Raw genomic sequence first — 18594 nt, forward strand, 5'->3', positions numbered from 1 at the left:
GTAACAATTTGCAGAAAAATAGAATTAGTTTCATCAGAACATTAGAGGGTTGAAAAACAGGTTAGATGACTTTATTGAACACTTAGAAGATGTAGAAATTCTGAAGTGATAGATGTTCTGTGCCTCTCTGAATACCATATAATCGCAGAGATAGAGAAGTTAAATGTCAGCATTACAGAGTTGCATCATTTTTGTGTAGTATTAACATGGAGAAAGGAGGAGTTGCAGCATGTGTAAAAGTTGGACACACGGTTGGAATTATTGAAACAAATAGTTTGTGTGTTGATCAGAACCTAGAAGTATTTGCTTGTGAGTTGTTACTGCAGAATACTTCTCTGGTAATTCTGACAGTCCATAGATCACCTCTAAGAAACTGTCAGCTATTTGTGAGAAATCTAAATGCAGTATTGAGCCACCTGTCAGACAAGAAGAAACGGTTAGTAGCTTGTGGAGATTTCAATGTGGATTTCATACATGAACTAGGGTTACTGCTTGGGTGTTTCAATCTAATTTCAATAGTCAATTTTCCAACTTGTGCACAGAAAAATAGTAGGACACTGATTGACATCATTTTTGTAGGTAGTACTCAGGCTGAGACAATTAATGTGTACTCAGTTGCTAATGGACTATCTGATAATGATGCACAGTTAATAAAAGTAAACAGTATGGCAACTTACAACCTTGAGGCAGGTGCATACAAAGAGAACATGATACAGTGTTTTAAGAGTAAGCTAAAGGGTGTGGTATGGGATGAAGTATATATAGAAATAGAAAAAAAGCAAGCCATGGATAACTAAGAGAATTAAAATCTCACCTAAGAGGAAGAGGGAAGTGTATGTAAAAGCCAGTGATCTGACGCTACTTGCATACTACAGCAGATACTGTAGTATCTTAAGGAAAGTTTATTTATGTATTTATTTATTTACATTTTCTTTGCATGGAGCCATCATAATGATGGCTTTTGCAAACATCGTACTGAATACTGTGGTTATATTTACGCTTATAAAATGCACTATATTCTGTAGCTGTTACTTCTTATGCCTATTTTTTACATTTATCACATTACAACTGATATGCTAATGCCTCATGCTACAATCACTATCTTAAAATTCGTTGAAAGAATATAAACATTTTTTTATTAGAAAAGATTTTAATTTTGTTTTAAAAACATTTCCCGTGTACGTTCATGGAGTGTTTGGTAGCTTGTTATACCGAATCAAACCACTGATATATGGACTTCTAAAGCCATTAAAATGTCCAGAAGTATGCATATCCTGACAGAAATAAATGATACAGATACTGAAATAAGATCAGAACTATGTGGGACATTGTCAAGTGGGTGATAGGACAGCCAGTCAGTGCATAACAACTAAACAAATTGACAATGTTGTGATTGATAATTCACAAGTTGCAAATGCTTTTAAGAAACACTTTATAAATGCAGCTGCAAATATAGGATTAAATGGTTTAGTTGAAGTAGCATGAAAATAGATTAAAAATGTAATTCTACAAAACTTTAAGCAACTGGAAGTAGCACCAATATCCTCCACTGACATTAATACAGTTATAAAAATTCTAAGGGACAAAAGCTCTTGTGGGGTTGATGTAATTTCAAACAGAATTCTGAGAAGCTGTTCCAACTCAATGAGTTAATGAGTAATATCCTTAGTGATGCAATGCATCACTTGCATAGGGTACTTTTCCAGACAGATTAAAATACACAGTTGTTAAACTATTTCATAAGAAAAGTGACAAGACAGACTTAAACAACTATCATCCAGTTTCCGTACTGACATCTTTTTCCAAAATATTCAAAAAAGCAATTTGCTGAAGAGTAGTTGCACACTTAAGTGGAAACAATTTACTTAGCAAATCACAATTTGGATTCCAGAAGGGTGTTCAACTGAAAATGCTATTTATATATTCACTCATCAAATAGTACAAGCCTTAAATAATAATATATAGCTGATTGGTATTTTTCATGATCTTTCCAAGGTCTTCGATTGTGTAGATCATGTTACTCTCTTCAAGAAAAAACCTCTAGTTTTATGGAATTGATGGCCTTATGTATAGCTGGTTTGAGTCATACTTAACAAACAGAATGCAAGAGTTTGTGCTGCTGTATAATTCAAACAATGTTGGACGACCTTTTTTTTTGAGGAGGGGGGGGGGGGGGGGGGGGGGGAGCACAAAGGGCATGACCATTAACTTAACATTCAACAAGTGAAATTGGTACTTCTTGCAGATGACACTAGTGTTATAATAAATCCCATGAGGGAAAGCAAAAGTGCTGGTAAATGACATTCTCCAAAAAATTATTAAGTGGTTCTCTGAAGAAGGACTCTCCCTAAATTTTACCAAAAGTGCACTATATTCAGTTCTATGCAGCAAATAGTCATACCAACAAGTGATGTAGCACAAGAGCAGGAATTATTAAATAGGGTAGAATGCTCCAAATTTTTCCATGTACATATTGATGAAAACTTAGACTGGAAGAAGCACATTACTGAGCTTCTCAAACAAAAAAGTTCAGTTAGTTTTGTTCTTTGTATACTTGCTAATCCTGGAAGTGAACTTATCAACCTCCTGAGATATTTTGTGTATTTCCACTAAATAATACATGCATGTCAAAAGGAATAATGCATCGTTTTTCTTAACAATACAGGCACTGTAGATCGTACTTATCTGCCAATACCAGGCAGCAACTTTCAATAACAGTGTCCTCCCCTGAACAGGAATTACATAATGTGTGTACAAGTACAGGTTATGATGCAGGAACAATGACATATAGAAGTTTGGGTCCACTGTGGGTCATGCAAAACTAGCCACAGCAGTAGGGGCAACCACTCATGTAAAGCAGGAAATCTGGATTCAAGTACCGGTCCAGAACAAATTTTCATTGTCGCCATTCCCTTATACAGCTGACAGCTGTTCGTGTTCACAACTGTGAATACATTTCATCTATATTATTATTTAAGACCTGTACTATTTGATGAGTGAATGTATAAATAGTATTCTCAGTTGAGCTACCCTTCTGGAATTCAAACTGTGATATACTGAGTAAATTGTTTTCACTTGTATGTGCAAATGCTCTTGAGCACATTACTTTTTCAAATATTTTGGAAAAAAAGATGTAAGAAAATTGAATCATAGTTGTCTAAGTTTGTCTTGTCACCTTTCTTAGTAAGTGGTTTAACAAATGTGTGTTTAAATCTGTCTGTAAAAGAATGCTGTCCAGGTGATGCATTGCATAACTAAGGACATTACTTATTATGTTGGAACAAATTTTCAGAATTCTGTATGAAATTTCCTCAACCCCACATGAGCTTTTGTTTTTTAGAAACTTCATAACATTTTCTGTATACCATGACAGTATCTGACTCCACTGCAGTACAGATTTGTTCTCATACTCCACATTTTATATTTTATGTTTCCTGTTTTTTTCCTTTACAGGTAGAGATGGGGGAACTTCATTATATTTGTTATACATGGCTGCTGACTGTTTCATTCAGTGTTGGCACTTCAACCCATTATAAATAGTGGAATGAAAACTTGAAAATGGAAGACTTTGGAAGCAAAGCAAAATTGTTGCTACAAAACTCGTTAGTGCAAATTAGTAGACCTGGTATTGGGGCAGACAACAGCAATTCCACTGCCTCCAATGTACATTTTACATAGTAATTATGACAATAAAGTAAGAGATATAGCAGCCCATGTACAGACATACATAGATAGCTATTTTTCTCTTATTGTGAATGGAAGGGAACAGTGGTTGGCTAATACACAAAGTACCCTCTGTCGTACAGTGGCATGCAGAGCGTATATATAAATCAACTAATTTCCGCTTATTATCTAAGCGATTGTTTCTGTTTTTAAGCTGTTCAGCACCATTGCATAAAGTCTGATTTGGTAAGAATGTTGTCTGTTGTGGATTTCCCTTTCTCCTCATGTCAATATGTCGTGGGCAAATACTAATTCCTTCAGTGTATAGTCAGTACTTTTATTACTTTACACATTAAAAAATTATGACATGTAAGGACAGTAGGCTTCTTTGTTCGACTCTATTGTTAATTCAAAATGACCCTGAACTCCTTCCTGTATCTCTACATATCTCTTAGTTTCAGAACATAGCTGTTTTACTTAAGGATTGCTCATGTCTATTACTGTCCTACATCTTAATCATTAAAACATGGCAATTGCTGAAGAACCTTGGAAATGACCCAACAGCTATTCCCTCGGCCATCTCTGATATAACACCTAACCAGATAGCACATCAGCTACTGCTGAATGGCAAAGTTAATAAAAAATCAGTAAATCCAAAGATCCAGAGAATTACTGAGGAGAATAACTATTCCATTCTCATTGGAAGAATTAGAAACTGGAATATGCTCAATGAAGAACAATAAAGCTGTGGGGTTAGATGACTTGAGGGCGGAACAGATAAAAATGTTTGGACCAGCAACCAAGAAGTGGATTCTAGAGATGATGAACACCTGTCTCTCAAAATTGCAAAAACCAAAGATCTGGAGCAAAACCAAAGTTGTGGCCCTACTGAAACTGGGAAAACAGCCAATAGATGCCAAAAATTTCTGACCCATATCACTCTTATGTCATCTATACAAAGTTTTAGAGAATTCTGGGCAGCACATGGAATATAAATATGCACATATTCTCTGTAATACTTGTAATATATATGTATAATATGCTATGTATGATAAATCATATTTAATATCGAATCTCAGACCAAGTCAATCAAACACTGATCAGAGAACAATTTGGGTTCTACCCCAGAAGGTCGTGTTGTGGACACATCTTGAACCTGACACAACACATAGAGGATGGATATGAATGCGGGCAGATCACCGGTGTCGCCTTTGTGGATCTTACTGCTGCACATGACACCATTAATCACAGGAAAATGTTAACAAAAATCTATGCCATCACAAAAGACTTCCACCTAACACAGTTTATAAGATGCCTGCTACAAAACAGATGTTTCTTGGTTACGCTACAAAAAAAGAGGAGCCGGTGGAGGGCACAGAGAAATGGTATCCCCCAAGGAAGTGTGCTAGCCCCACTGCTGTTTAATATTTACACTAATGACCAGCCAGTTAATCCTGTCACAAGATCTTTCATTTATGCAGAAGACACAGCACTTACAACACTAGGTAGAACATTTGAGGAAGTGGAAGGAAAACTCACAATAAGTCTTGAGGCATTATCTAACTATTACAATAGCAACTACCTGAAGTCAAACCCCTCCGAAATACGGGTGTGTGCATTCCACTTAAGGAACAGAGAGGCACGGAGGAAACTGAGAATAACCTGGAGAAGTCAACAGCTGACCCACTGTGACACCCCAAAGTACCCCGGAGTGAAGTTGGACCGGTCCCTCACCTTCAAGGACCACTGTACAGATACAAAAATGAAAGTCAGTGCAAGGAACAACATTATTAGGAAATTGACCGGCAACAACTGGGGAGCACACCCACAGGTCTTCTGCACATCTGCCCTCACTTTTTGCTTCTTCGCTGCTGAAAATGCAGGACCTGTATGGCAGAACTCCAGCCATGCCAAACAGGTAAATATTGCCCTAAATGAAACAGGATGAAATGTAACCGGCTGCTTGCGGTGGGCAACCCCTGTTGACAAAATCTACCACCTCATGGGCGTAGCACCTCCAGACATCCGAAGGAAAACAGCAGCTGAAGTGGAAAGAAAGAAGCAGGAGACTGATCAGAGACACCCCCTGTTTGGATGTGAACATCAAACACCAAGACTCAAGTCGAGAAAAGCTTTCTTCGGACAATACAACCAATCCAGACATCACCTGCAGACCATAGGATATAACTCTGGTGTAGATCATCATCAGAGAAATATTGGGACAACCCCAAGGAAGAACTTGCTACAGGTCATCATGTACCATACACGACATGGAAGGTACTCAATAGACTGAGAACTGGAGTATCTCGGTGTAAGGAGAACATGAAGAAATGGGATACATCTCAGGGGACGAACTATGTGAGTGTGGTGAACCTCAAGACCATCAGCACCTACTCAACTGCAGGAAACTGTTGGAACCTGTGTCCATGGATCGCCAATGATAAGGCAGTCTATGCAGCGGAATTCTGGGCAGCACATGGAATATAAATATGCACATATTCTCTGTAATACTTGTAATATATATGTATAATATGCTATGTATGATAAATCATATTTAATATGTTATGTTCTGGACACATATAAATAAATAAATAAAATCATTAAAACATTTTCCTTTGCAGTATGGTTTCTTAATTTCCAACAATATTATTCAGACTGTCTTGTTCCTCCATTTTTAGTTTTCAAAGACAAGTCTCAGACCAGCATTGAGGACCTAGGCTTAGGGTACACCTTTGCAGAAGCTGTGCTGCTGTCACCTTGTTGTTCACATGTTGCATCTCACTGCTCATCGGAAGTCTTGTTGCATTTATGTTGCAGGCACATCATGGTCACAGGTCACATAGGCATCTCACTCCTCACCAGAAACCTTTACCTTGCATTTGTTCACATCACTAGTTTAGTGAATTACTTGGAGTGTACAAATCAAAATGATATTCTTCACATCATCTAATGACAGTAATAGTGGTTTGCCATGCCAAAAATAGGGTTATTAAAAAGGAGAAAGAAGAGAGATACAGATCCACCCTTGCAATGTAGACTGACAACAGTGCAGGTAGTTTCAGCAGTTCTATCAACAGATCAGAAATTATCCACATCACTTCTAGAGATAGTTGAGAATGCCACAACAAATTACACAGTTGATTTTAAATATTACTGAATCAAAATAGAGTAAGATATGAAGATTTGACCCAAATCATTTAATGTAATTTCTGTGGAAGAGTGATTCGTAGGCCTACTCACTCAGAGATAATATTTCATCAGTTTTTATCCACATCTACTTTATGTACTATACATGACAGTTACAGATTTTTGTGCTGATATTCTATTTTAAAAAAAGAAAATGATGGTCTAAGTGAAACAGAGAAACTAATTGCACCTAATGTTACCTGTCATGAAGAGTTTGTGATGATCACAAAGAGTCCCAGGTAACTCTGCATCCAAATAGGCCGAAATAAGGGCCTGTTTAAAATTGTCACTTGTAGTTCTTGTTTTTGAAAGTATCTCATAAGATCACAACAAACATTACCATCTGTGCGTGGTGGTTTCGTTGGTTGGATACGTACTGTGCAAATCCAGTCAACCTACAAAGGACATTGTTTATAAAACAGCATTTTAGAATATTGCTCAAGTGCATGGTGCCCATACAAAATAGGACCTTCAGAAGAAGGGCAGCACCAAAAGTTGCATATTTGATCCACTAGACAGTGTCATGGAAATGCAGAAAAATCTGAAGTAGATGTGAACTATTGCTCGTAAGACTCTCTATGAAGTTTCATGTACCAGTATGAGGCGAGGAATGTAGGAATATTACAGCCTCCTGGATACTGTTCCTGCAGTGATTGCAGAGACAACGTTAAACTAATCACAACTTCCATGTCATGGAAATGCAGAAAAATCTGACGTAGATGTGAACTATTGCTCGTAAGACTCTCTATGAAGTTTCATGCACCAGAATGAGGCGAGGAATGTAGGAATATTACAGCCTCCTGGATACTGTTCCTGCAGTGATTGCAGAGACAAGGTTAAACTAATTACAACTTACACTAAAGCATTTAAGACGTCATTTTTCCTGTGTTCCATACACAAATGGGATGGGAAGAAACTTTAACACACAGCACAATGGGAAGTGCCCTCTGCCATGCACTTCACAGTGTTTTGCAGAGTATGGATGTAGGTTGAGATGGAGAAGTAGATGTGCGGCGCATGAGAAACCTCAGAATGAGGAACACTCAAACATGGCACAGCTAGAGTGACCATGAAACAGCTAATCACAGCACAGGTTTCAGGACGTATGGCGATGGTCATGTAGCAAAACACAAAGCAGCCTTATATCGTCACCTGGTGAGGATCACAGCAAGCAGCAGGGTGAACAGTGATGGTGTAGGTTAAATAAGACAGTAAGACTCTGTGGGCTTGATTCGTGATTGCTGGGCCATGCTGCTGAGCAGTGAGGTGCCAGTATAGATGCACTCTCACTAGGTTGGCCTAAATCCATGCTGTTCTTCCTCCACAAATTTCCTTTTTGTGTTCTCCAGGTTGCAATTGCAAATCATTGATACATAACTGATCATATCTTTCAAATATTCACATTATTATCTCCTGTTTACACTCAGTCATTGACTATATTGGTAGGTCCCCATATCAAAAACATTACCCTGCACATCCGTAAGTTTTTAGTCTATTGATTTTATTAACCCACATCAGATTATTTTTAATAGTTTTGTGTTACTAATCTCTTTTCCAGCCAGGTCAAGTTGCTTTGAGTTTCCTTATCTTTAGAAATGTGAGGTGTGTTGTCCTGTGTATTATCACATTCTTTACTGTACATCAGTATAGCAGAATATGATATTAGTTGACATAAAACCATTTCAGTTCCTGTTACTTCTTCATGTGGATGATCTGTTTACCTGATGGGTTCAGTACTATCATTCTTAACAGAATTATAAAAATGATAATGAATTTCATTTTTCCTTTTCTGTTCACTAGATTTTCTTTGCACTTCTGTGTCATGAATGAAACTGATGTTTTTGCCTTCAAGTTTTTCTTTATCTAATCTAAAAGTATTTTTTCTACATTCCTGCTTGATACAGACCTGATTTCATTTTGGAGTGCCAGTTTTTACATTATTGGCCCAGCAAGTCATTTATTTTGGTTTCTTGTGTGATTCTGTCCCATTAAAATTTACCTGTTGCCCCATCATGCTCTTTGAGTTTATTACAATCTTCATTTAGAGATCTCATTTCTTTGTTCTTCATCAAGACATTCAGTAAAATTATTTCACTATCACTAACACTCTTCCAACTTTCTTGGTCTTTCAGAATAAAATCACTGGTTGTTCCACTTTTGCAACCACCAAACTGAGCCAAGTACTTCTTACAACCAAGCTGTTTATCATGAATCAGTCTAAAAGGCAATCACCCGGATTTATTTTGACATAGCTGTGTTGGCTCAATGTAGGTCAACAGATTCCATAAAAGCTAGACACTGCCATATGTGGACAATGGAGCAATTATATGGGGCAGTGAAATATTGGAAAAACATTTTATGCAGTGATGAATCACATAATACAATGCTGTGCTTCAATAGAAATGTGCAGAATTGAGGAAAAGCTAATCGGTGACATCTATATGTGAATTTAGTCCCTTCAGTGAAATTTGTGTTACTTATTGTTTTTGCCTGTTTCTCAAGTAGAAAACTTAGTAGTCTTATTGTTTCACGAGGAGAGAGCTACTATTTTTTTTTTTTTTACTTCCTTGCTGTGTGCCATCAAAGAACTGATTGGGAACAAGCATAACTTATACTGAAACAAAAAGCCATTCATTTGTAGTACATTGTTTGTGAGAGAGTGATTTAACAGCTAATCATGAGACAGCTATGGATATCAGTGCTTGGAATCTTGACTCTACAAAAATTCATAGTGGGTTTTAGAATGCCAACTTCACTCCAGAAAATGAAGACTCACACAGTTATTTGTCCACATTGTAACTATCCACAAAGAACAATCTGCAGTTTTCTGTAAAAACTGGTTTTCTTTTATAAGAAACACATTTTTATGAGTTATCAAAGGTCCAAGCATAATAATAATAAAGATTTTATTGTCTTTAAGCCATTACCGCAATTGACAACGTCAAATGAAGTTACAATTTATAATACAGTGTGATAAGGTATTGACTACCGAAATATTTTAGCTTATATTACAATAAATGTACAGTGGGCCATCTGTTGCATTACTGCATTTTAAAGTTGAAGAATTCATTGATATCATAGAACGGGTGGGCAATAAACCATTCATGCAGTCTTTCTTTGAATGTATGTTCAGGAAGATCCTGTATGGCATGTGGCAGCTTATTAAATAGTTTGTGCCCTGTGACTTCATAGCTATTTATTGATTTTGATAGTCTGTGGTAAGGCGTGTATTTGTGTTTGATGCTTCTTGTGTTGTAACAATGTACATTTTCTCTACGTTTCACATGTTGTAGGTTCTTCTTCGTAAAGATTAAGACATTGTATATATAGAGGTTTATTACAGTCATAATTTTTTGTTTAGTAAATAAGGGTTTGCAGTGAGCCTATACAATAGGTTCTCTGATATGTGTGTGATTAAAGAGACTTCTTAAGTAATACAATCCAGTACATTTTCCTGGATGGTGAATGTTCATCGGAGATGGGGAGTATCATCAGGAGTGCCTCACGAAAGTTTGGTAGGACCACTCTTGTTCTCTATATATGTCTGATTGATATGGTGAGTAGCAGTCTGTCACTGTTTGCTGATGGTGCTATTGTATGTGGGAAAGTGCCATCATTGATTAACTGTAGGAGGATCCAGGATGACAGAATTTTTATTTGGTGTGATGAATGGCAGCTTGTTAAATATGAAATAATGCAAGTTAATGCAGATGAGTAGGAAAAATAAATGCGTAATGTTCAAATACAGTATTAATGCTGTTCTGCTTGATGCAGCCACGCCGACTAAATATGTAGATGTACTAGAGCAAAGGAAATAGAATAGGTGCATTAGGTTGGTTAGTAGGGTTGGTCAGTGGACAACTTACATTTATTGTCACAATTTTAGAAGAGTGTAGCTTATCTGTAAAGGAGACTGCATATAGAACATTAGTATGACTCATTTTTTAATACGGCTACAGTGTTTGAGATCCCAGCCAGATCAAATTAAAGGAAGATATCAAAGTAATTCAGAGGCATGCTGCTATGTTTATGTTACCAGTACATTAATACATTCGATCAGACACGAGAAGTACGGATATGTTTTGGGAACTAAATGGGTCTCTCTGGACGGAAGATGACACTCTTTTTGTGAAATACTGTTGAGAAAATTTAGAAAACCGACATTTGCGGCTGCCGCAGAACAGTTGTACTTCTTGCGTAAGGACTATAAAGACAAGACAAGACAGATTTTCTTAAGAAGACATATAGATAGCCATTTTCCCCTCACTCAGTTTTCAAGTTGTAGAGGCCAAGAATGACTAGCAATGGTACAAGGTAGCCTCCACCATGCACTTTATGATGGCTTGTGTAGCATGTATGTAGATGTAGGAAGACACACTGACTTAATCCCTTACAGTCTTTTTAAACAGTTTTTTCCCAGACAGTAATTTATTACAGTGGAATGGCTCAAATTCTCTTGGGCATAGTTAGCTGTGTCCAACTACTACAATATAAAACGTAAAAATAATTCCAAATAGATTTTACATCATTGTCAAGGGTATGAAGTGGAGTTCTGTAGTGTCACGCAAAATCTTCGGAGTCTGACATAAAGTAATTAACTGAGAATCATTACAACTTCAAAGCAAAATACTTATAAATTATTTGATTGTATAGATTCAAGGGGTGAAGACAAGTTAGATGCATGACAAAGTGGCAACATATTCTGCACTGTTAAATTGTTAAAAAAAGGTACATCAGTAAAATCAATCATGCTGTAGATAAATCCAACTTTCTGCTATATTGCTACTCCCACAGGTGTCAGTTGTGGGACAGCCTTTGTGGTACTTGGATGAATAGAAAATAATAAGTGGTAAGCTGAAGTCTAGGGTCCATGAGGTATGCTTAGATAATGCTACTGGCTGAACACTGTCTGCAAAAGGCAGATGTCCAGGTCTGAGTTCCAGTCTAGCACACAGTTTTCACTTTTCCAAAATTTTGATGAATTAGCTAATCAAAAACAAAGAGGTGAAGAGATAAGTCGAATATGTTTTAAGAATTAACAAGAAAATGGTACTGATGTGTATGAAAAATGCAAGTTAGAGAGGAGTGGTAGGACAGATAGAATGTCAATTTCAAAAGCATAGATAATACATTATTAACAGAACTGGAATATGCTGTCCTACAGGAAGCTGAAAAATGGAATGAAATGGAAAAGAACTATGTTATCCAATTACCTGCAGTTTCCCAAGAGGAAATAATATTGATAATGCTACAATTGTGCTTAAAATTTATTTAACCTTCATTGTGTACAAATGAAAGGAAATAATAATTGATAATATATTGAATTTAGCATGTTGAATTTATTTATCTCAGAATCTGTACAAAATATTTTGACAGTATGTAACTATCAGCAACTACATCATTCATTTAACTTGAAAAAAATAACAGCTTTTGAATATTATTTTACATCATTATTACCAGATAACTGGAGTTACTTGTACAGTATTATAAACAATTGCAACAACATAATAGGCACATTACAAAATATATACAATATCCTTAACAAAAATAAGTGTGCATTTATGTAAACAATGTCAGCACTACCATTACAACTGGCTGTCATCACTTTTACATTCATTTCAATAACAAAAATTTAGCTTTGCAAAGGTAACAGCTGTATTTCACAGTGATGTTAGAATATGATGCTACTCACACAGGTTTTGTCTTTCTTTACAAGAGGAGCCGTGCAAACTCTGAAATGAAAGTGAATCAGTGTTAATTTGACACAATATTTTTCTTTGTTATGTACTAATAACTGTAACATATTTTTGAAACAAGTTGATAGGTTCTTTAGTATTTTGAATTTCATTAATGTATAAAAGTTCTGGTTGAGAATTAAGAATTGCTTAGGAATAAAGGAAAAGATTCACCAAAAGGCAGAAGTTCTGCATTGTTGATAGATATGCAAACAAAAGGTATGGAGCTTTGCTAACTTTTGGAATAAACTTCCTTTTTCAAGCTTGTAGGAAAAACATGCACACACACACGCACACACACACACACACACACACACACACACACACACACACACACACAGCTGTCTCCCAACACTGTGCTTAGTCAGCTGACAGCACTATCCTGGCCCATGGTGAATGTACTGGTGTGAGGTGGGGGTGCGGAGTGGGATGAAGTGAGGAATGGAGAGAGGTGGGAGGCAGGGAGGGGGTTGGGGAAAAGCATCTGGCAGCTTGTATAAAAGTGGGGAGCCATCTGTGGGCTAGTTAAGAGGCAAAGGTAGAGGGGGCAGGTGGCAGACGGCTGACAACCAGCTGACACAAACTGGGTAGGGTACTGGGGCAGCGGCTGGTTCCCCCCCCCCCCCCCCTCCCCACTCACACACACACTGTTTGGTGGGGGGTTGGGGGGGGTAGGGGGTGGGCAGCAAGTTAACTTATGTTTAGGACAGGGAGGTTACAGGAGTGAAGCATGTGCTGTAAGGATAGCTTTGATCTGCGCAGCACAGAAGAGCTCGTGGTGGTAGGGAGGATGCAGGTGGCACAGGCTGTGAAGCAGCCACTGAAATCTCACATGTTGTGCTCTGCTGCTTTTTGTGCCTCTGAGGGTCCATCTTGCTTTTGGCAACAGTATGGCAGTGGCCACTCACTCTAGTTGACAGCTGGTCGGTTGTCATAATGATGTAAAACACTGTGCAGTGGTTTCAGCAGAGCTGGTATATAACATAGCTGCTTTCACAGGTGGCCTGGCCTCTGGTGGGGTAGGATAAGTATGTGACAGAACTGGAGTAGATGGTTCAGTTTGGTGGATTGGGCATTTTGCATCTGGGCCTTCCACAGAGGTGTCATCCCTGTGGCAGGATTGGGAGTGGGAGTGGCATAGGGATGGACTAGGATGCTGCGGAGGTTGGATTGGCGGCAGAACACTTTGGGAGGGGATGGTAGTATCTTGGCTAGGATTGGGGAAATTACCCATTTACTATGTCCAAAAATTCATCTAATGAGTAGAAGAAGTTGCCATTAAGAAATTCTTTTAATTTCCTTTTAAATGCTATACAGCTACCTGTCAGACTTTTCATGCTACTAGGTAAGTGACCAAAGACTTTTGTGGTAGCATAATTTACCCCCTTCTGAGCCAAAGTTAGATTTAACCTTGAGTAGTGAAGATCATCCTTTCTCCTAGTGTTGTAGCCATGTACACTGTTATTACTTTTGAATTCGTTTGGATTGTTAATAACAAATTTCATAAGAAAATATATATATATTGTGAGGTTACAGTGAAGGTCTCTAGCTCTTTAAATAAGTGTCTGCAGGATGATCTTGGATGAGCTCCAGCAATTATTCTGATTACACACTTTTGAGCAATGAACACTCTTATACTCAATGATGAGTTACCCCAGAATATGATACCATACGAAAGCAGAGAATGAAAATAGGCGTGGTAAGCTAATTTACTGAGATGTATATCACCAAAATTTGCAATGACCCTAATAGCATAAGTAGCTGAACTCAAACATTTCAGCAGATCTTCAGTGTGTTTTTTCCAGTTCAACCCTTCATCAATGCACACACCTAGTAATTTTGAATATTCTACCTTAGCTACCGATTTCTGATCGAAGTCTATATTTATTAATGGCGTCATTCCATTTACTGTGTGGAACTGTATGTACTGTGTTTTGTCAAAGTTTAATGAGAGCCCATTTGCAGCGAACCACTTAATGATTTTCTGAAAAGCATCGTCTACAATTTCACCAGTTAATTCTTGTCTGTTGGGTGTGATAGCTATACTTGTATCATCAGCAAAAAGTACCAGCTTTGCATCTTCTTGAATACAGAATGGCAAGTCATTAATATATATTAAGAACAGCAGAGGACCCAAGACTGAACCTTGTGGCATCCCATTCTTGATTGTACCCCAGTATGAGAAATCACCAGTTTTTTGCATATTATGTGAACTGCTTATTTCAACTTTCTGCACTATTCCAGTTAGGTATGATTTAAACCATTTGAGACTGTCCCATTCATACCACAGTACATGAGCTTATCTAGAAGTATTCCATGATTTACACAATAAAAAGCCTTTGAGAGATCACAAAAAATCCCAACGGGTGACTTCTGGTTACTCAGAGCATTTAATATTTCATTAGTGAAAGTAAATATAGCATTTTCCGTTGAGAAACCTTTCTGGAAACCAAACTGACATTTTGTTAAAACTTTATTTTTACAAAGGTGTGTAGCTACTCTACAATACATTAATTTCTCAAGAATTTTGGGTAAGGCAGTCAGAAGAGAGATTGGGCGGTAGTTGTTGACATCAGACGTATCCCCCTTTTTATGCCATGGTTTAACAATGGCATACTTCAGTTTATCTGGGAAAATACCCTGCTTCAGAGAGCTATTACATATGTGGCTAAGAATCCCACTTATCTCTTGGGAACAAGCTTTTATTATCCTGCTGGAAATGGCACCAATTCCATGTGAGCTTTTATTCTTGAGAGAGTTTATTATCTTCCTAATTTCAGAAGGAGAGGTGGGTGGAATTTCAGTTGTATCAAATGGTGTGGGTAAGGCCTCTTCCATTTACTGCTTGCTTCTTCTAATGAACATTTAGGTCCTATTTTCTCTACATCATTTAAAAAATGATTATTCAAAATGTTTTCGACTTCCGGCTTGTTGTTTGTCAAGTTACCATTTGCTTTCATGGTAATGCCATCATCCTCTACGCTTGGTTGCCCTGTCTCCCATGTAATAATATTCCAAATTGTTTCGATTTTGTTATCAGAGGTATTAATCTCAGACATGATGCACATGCTTCTGGACTTTTTAATAACCTTTCTCAATGTAGCACAGTAGTTTTTATAATATTTAGCTGTTTCTGGGTCATTACTCTTTCTTGTTGTTAGATACAGTTCCCTTTTGTGGTTACAAGATATTTTTATTCCTTTAGTAAGCCAAGGTTATTTGCATGGTTTCTTATAGTTAGATTTAACTACTTTCTTGGGGAAACAGTTTTCAAATTCTCTTACAAGTGTATCATGAAATAAGTTATATTTTAAAGTAGCATCGAGTTCCTTGTACACCTCATCCCTGTCTAACTGCTGAAGGTTTTCTCTGAAATTTCTAATTGTTGAGTCATTAATTGAATGCACAACTTTGGAGGGTAGTTTTGAATTACTGAATGGAGCTATGTCGTGTACTGTAACTAGCTGAGCACCATGATCAGAAAGGCCATTCTCAACAGGACAATAATTTATGTTTTTAAACTTATCTTGGTCTATAAAAGTGTTACCTATCAATGTGCTGCTGTCCTTTACTTCCCGAGTAGGAAAATTAATGAAAGATGTCAAATTGAAAGAACCAAGCAAGACTTCCAGGTCATTCTTCCTATTACACTCTTTCAGTGAATCAACACTGAAGTCCCCACAAATAATAATTTGCTTTCCCCTATCTGACAGATAGCACAACAAGACATCCAAGTTTTCCAGGAATAAATGAAAGTTTCCTGAAGGGGACCTATATACTGATACAATTATAAAAGGGCCCTCCTTCAGTTTAAGTTGACAGGCACATGCTTCTCTATGTTGCTCTAGACAAAACTTTTTTGTATCTAAGCTTTTTACACAGTGATGACTTTTGACGTATATGGCAACTCCTCCTCTCACCTTATTCTCTCTACTCATATGTGCAGCTAGTTTATAACTACTGATATTAACCTTCTCCATATTAGACACAATGTGATGCTCAGACAGGCATAGTATATCTATAACATTTTCAGATTCAATGTCATCTAAACAAACCAGGAGCTCATCAACTTTATTCTTCAATCCCAGAATATTTTGGTGAAAAGTGGTAACATTATTTTTTACTCCACTTTTGTGTGAATCTACTTTTTTCTTTAATCCACCAATATTTTGATTAAATATGGTAACATTATTATTTACTTTCCTATTGTGAGAATCTTGTGGGTTTTGGACCTCTTTACCACCTGCTTGCCTGAACTTCTCATTGGACACTGATATTAGTCTAAAAAAGAGGTACGTCCATGAGTACTAGTGTCTCCTATTAGGGATTTCGCCAACATCCCTGCCAGTTTACCCTTCCCTTTCCTATTGAAGTGTAGGCTATGCCTTGTGAAATCCCCCCTATCAATAGCCTTGACAGAAACCATTCCAATGTCCGACAGAGTGGCCAGCCTACGCAACTGATCCAACTCCATATTTACTATCCTGACAGAGTGGTTCGACTGGGGCTGCTCATGCCGCATGAAAGCAGGCACCAGCCCAACATTGGTATGGGTCATTGCAGGGGCTATTTTCACCAGGTCACACTCAATACTGTAGCCCTGATCCCTATCAATACTGTTTCGCACTCCACCCACTATCATCACATATATCCTGAAGAATTCTTTTAGCTGTTAAACAATAGTAATATTACGAATACACTATTTTTATCACAAAAAGAGGATTTACATAGACAAAAAAATTCATTGTACTGTGTGCTTATTCACATGTGATGAAAAAGATCAGATTTTATTTGTCCTATTTTTTAAATTTAATGTAATGAAAAAAAAAATCACTTGGTCATTTATAAAATTATTGATGTGCTAAACCAATGTAATTGTCCTCCTTCTCATTATGTTTACTTGTGTTTTATTTTGATTAACTAATTTTCTTGTATTATGGATTTTGAAAAAACATTATAATACAGGATACTTAAATCTAATTATATTTATGGGTATGGTTATATTTCCACAAACTGCTTGAGTGGAACCCATAAAAACAAATCTTAATAGTTTTGATTACTTTTTCTATTTTTTAAATATCTCTGGTCTTATATGAATACCTTGGTTTCATGACTTTGATTCCTAATTCTGCTAATCTGTAATGCACTGATGTGAATAAGCTTGTTGCTTTTTTAGTACCATAATATCCCTGGAGGTGTTTGGATTACCAGTGTGCCTGCAATCGGTGTGGTGTTGTCAGTTTGTCCTGGTGTCTGACCTTACAGACTGTCAACAGAGAAAATTGTTGCTTTTGCTCTGCTGGTGTACTCATGACTTTGGTTGGAAATCCACTAGGCATTTCTAGAGCTGATGTATCTAGTGCTGCCATGATACTACTAATGGGAAAACTTTTCTAGACTTCCTCAGAGAGACAGGAGAGTATTAAGGAAAATTGTTACATCCAATAGGAAGACCATTACCACTAAATGAACTACTGATCTTAATATGTGTCTAGAGAATGAAAAGTCAATAAAAATAGTGTGACAGTAACTTCACAAAAAATACTTTCATGGAAGACCTGCTGCTGCCAAACTCCCAATCTTTTCAAGGGCAAGTTGAAAAATTTGTTAATAGAAAGATGTTTATACTCATTAAAAGAATTCTGAGCTGCAGTACTGTTGGTTTATTCTTTTACATACTGCAGTATAGTGGTGGTATTGTTATAATTGGCTAATTGATGTATATAATCATTATATGTATGGAGTGATATATAATGTGCTAATGTGTTTATAACATTGTTGCATGGAATGATATACAATGTGCTACTTGATGTATATATCCATTCTTGGAATGACATGATATTGAAATAATTGTACAAAAAACGACGATGTCCAAGACTGTAAAGTTAACATGGACAAATAAACATTATTATTATTATTATTATTATTATTATTATAAATCTGGTGAATACAATGAAGAGATTTTAGTAGTTCAAGGAACATGACAATTCTGTGACTAGCAATCTGTACG

At 37.0% G+C, this 18594-nt stretch overlaps 1 protein-coding gene across 3 annotated transcripts in view; it reads right to left on the reverse strand.

Annotated features, from left to right (window-relative positions):
- Positions 1-12168: 12168 nt before the first annotated feature.
- The window catches only part of LOC124788248 (calcium-binding protein E63-1), a 555703-nt gene continuing 549277 nt past the window's right edge, over positions 12169-18594 (reverse strand). For all 3 annotated transcript variants that reach the window (XM_047255439.1, XM_047255449.1, XM_047255458.1), the window contains one exon: positions 12169-12581. In XM_047255439.1, the coding sequence (XP_047111395.1) occupies positions 12559-12581 (23 nt within the window). In that variant the 3' untranslated portion in view covers positions 12169-12558. The remainder of the gene's footprint in view (positions 12582-18594) is intronic.

The sequence above is a fragment of the Schistocerca piceifrons genome, chromosome 1 (genome assembly GCF_021461385.2).
Source record: "Schistocerca piceifrons isolate TAMUIC-IGC-003096 chromosome 1, iqSchPice1.1, whole genome shotgun sequence".
Taxonomy (NCBI): domain Eukaryota; kingdom Metazoa; phylum Arthropoda; class Insecta; order Orthoptera; family Acrididae; genus Schistocerca; species Schistocerca piceifrons.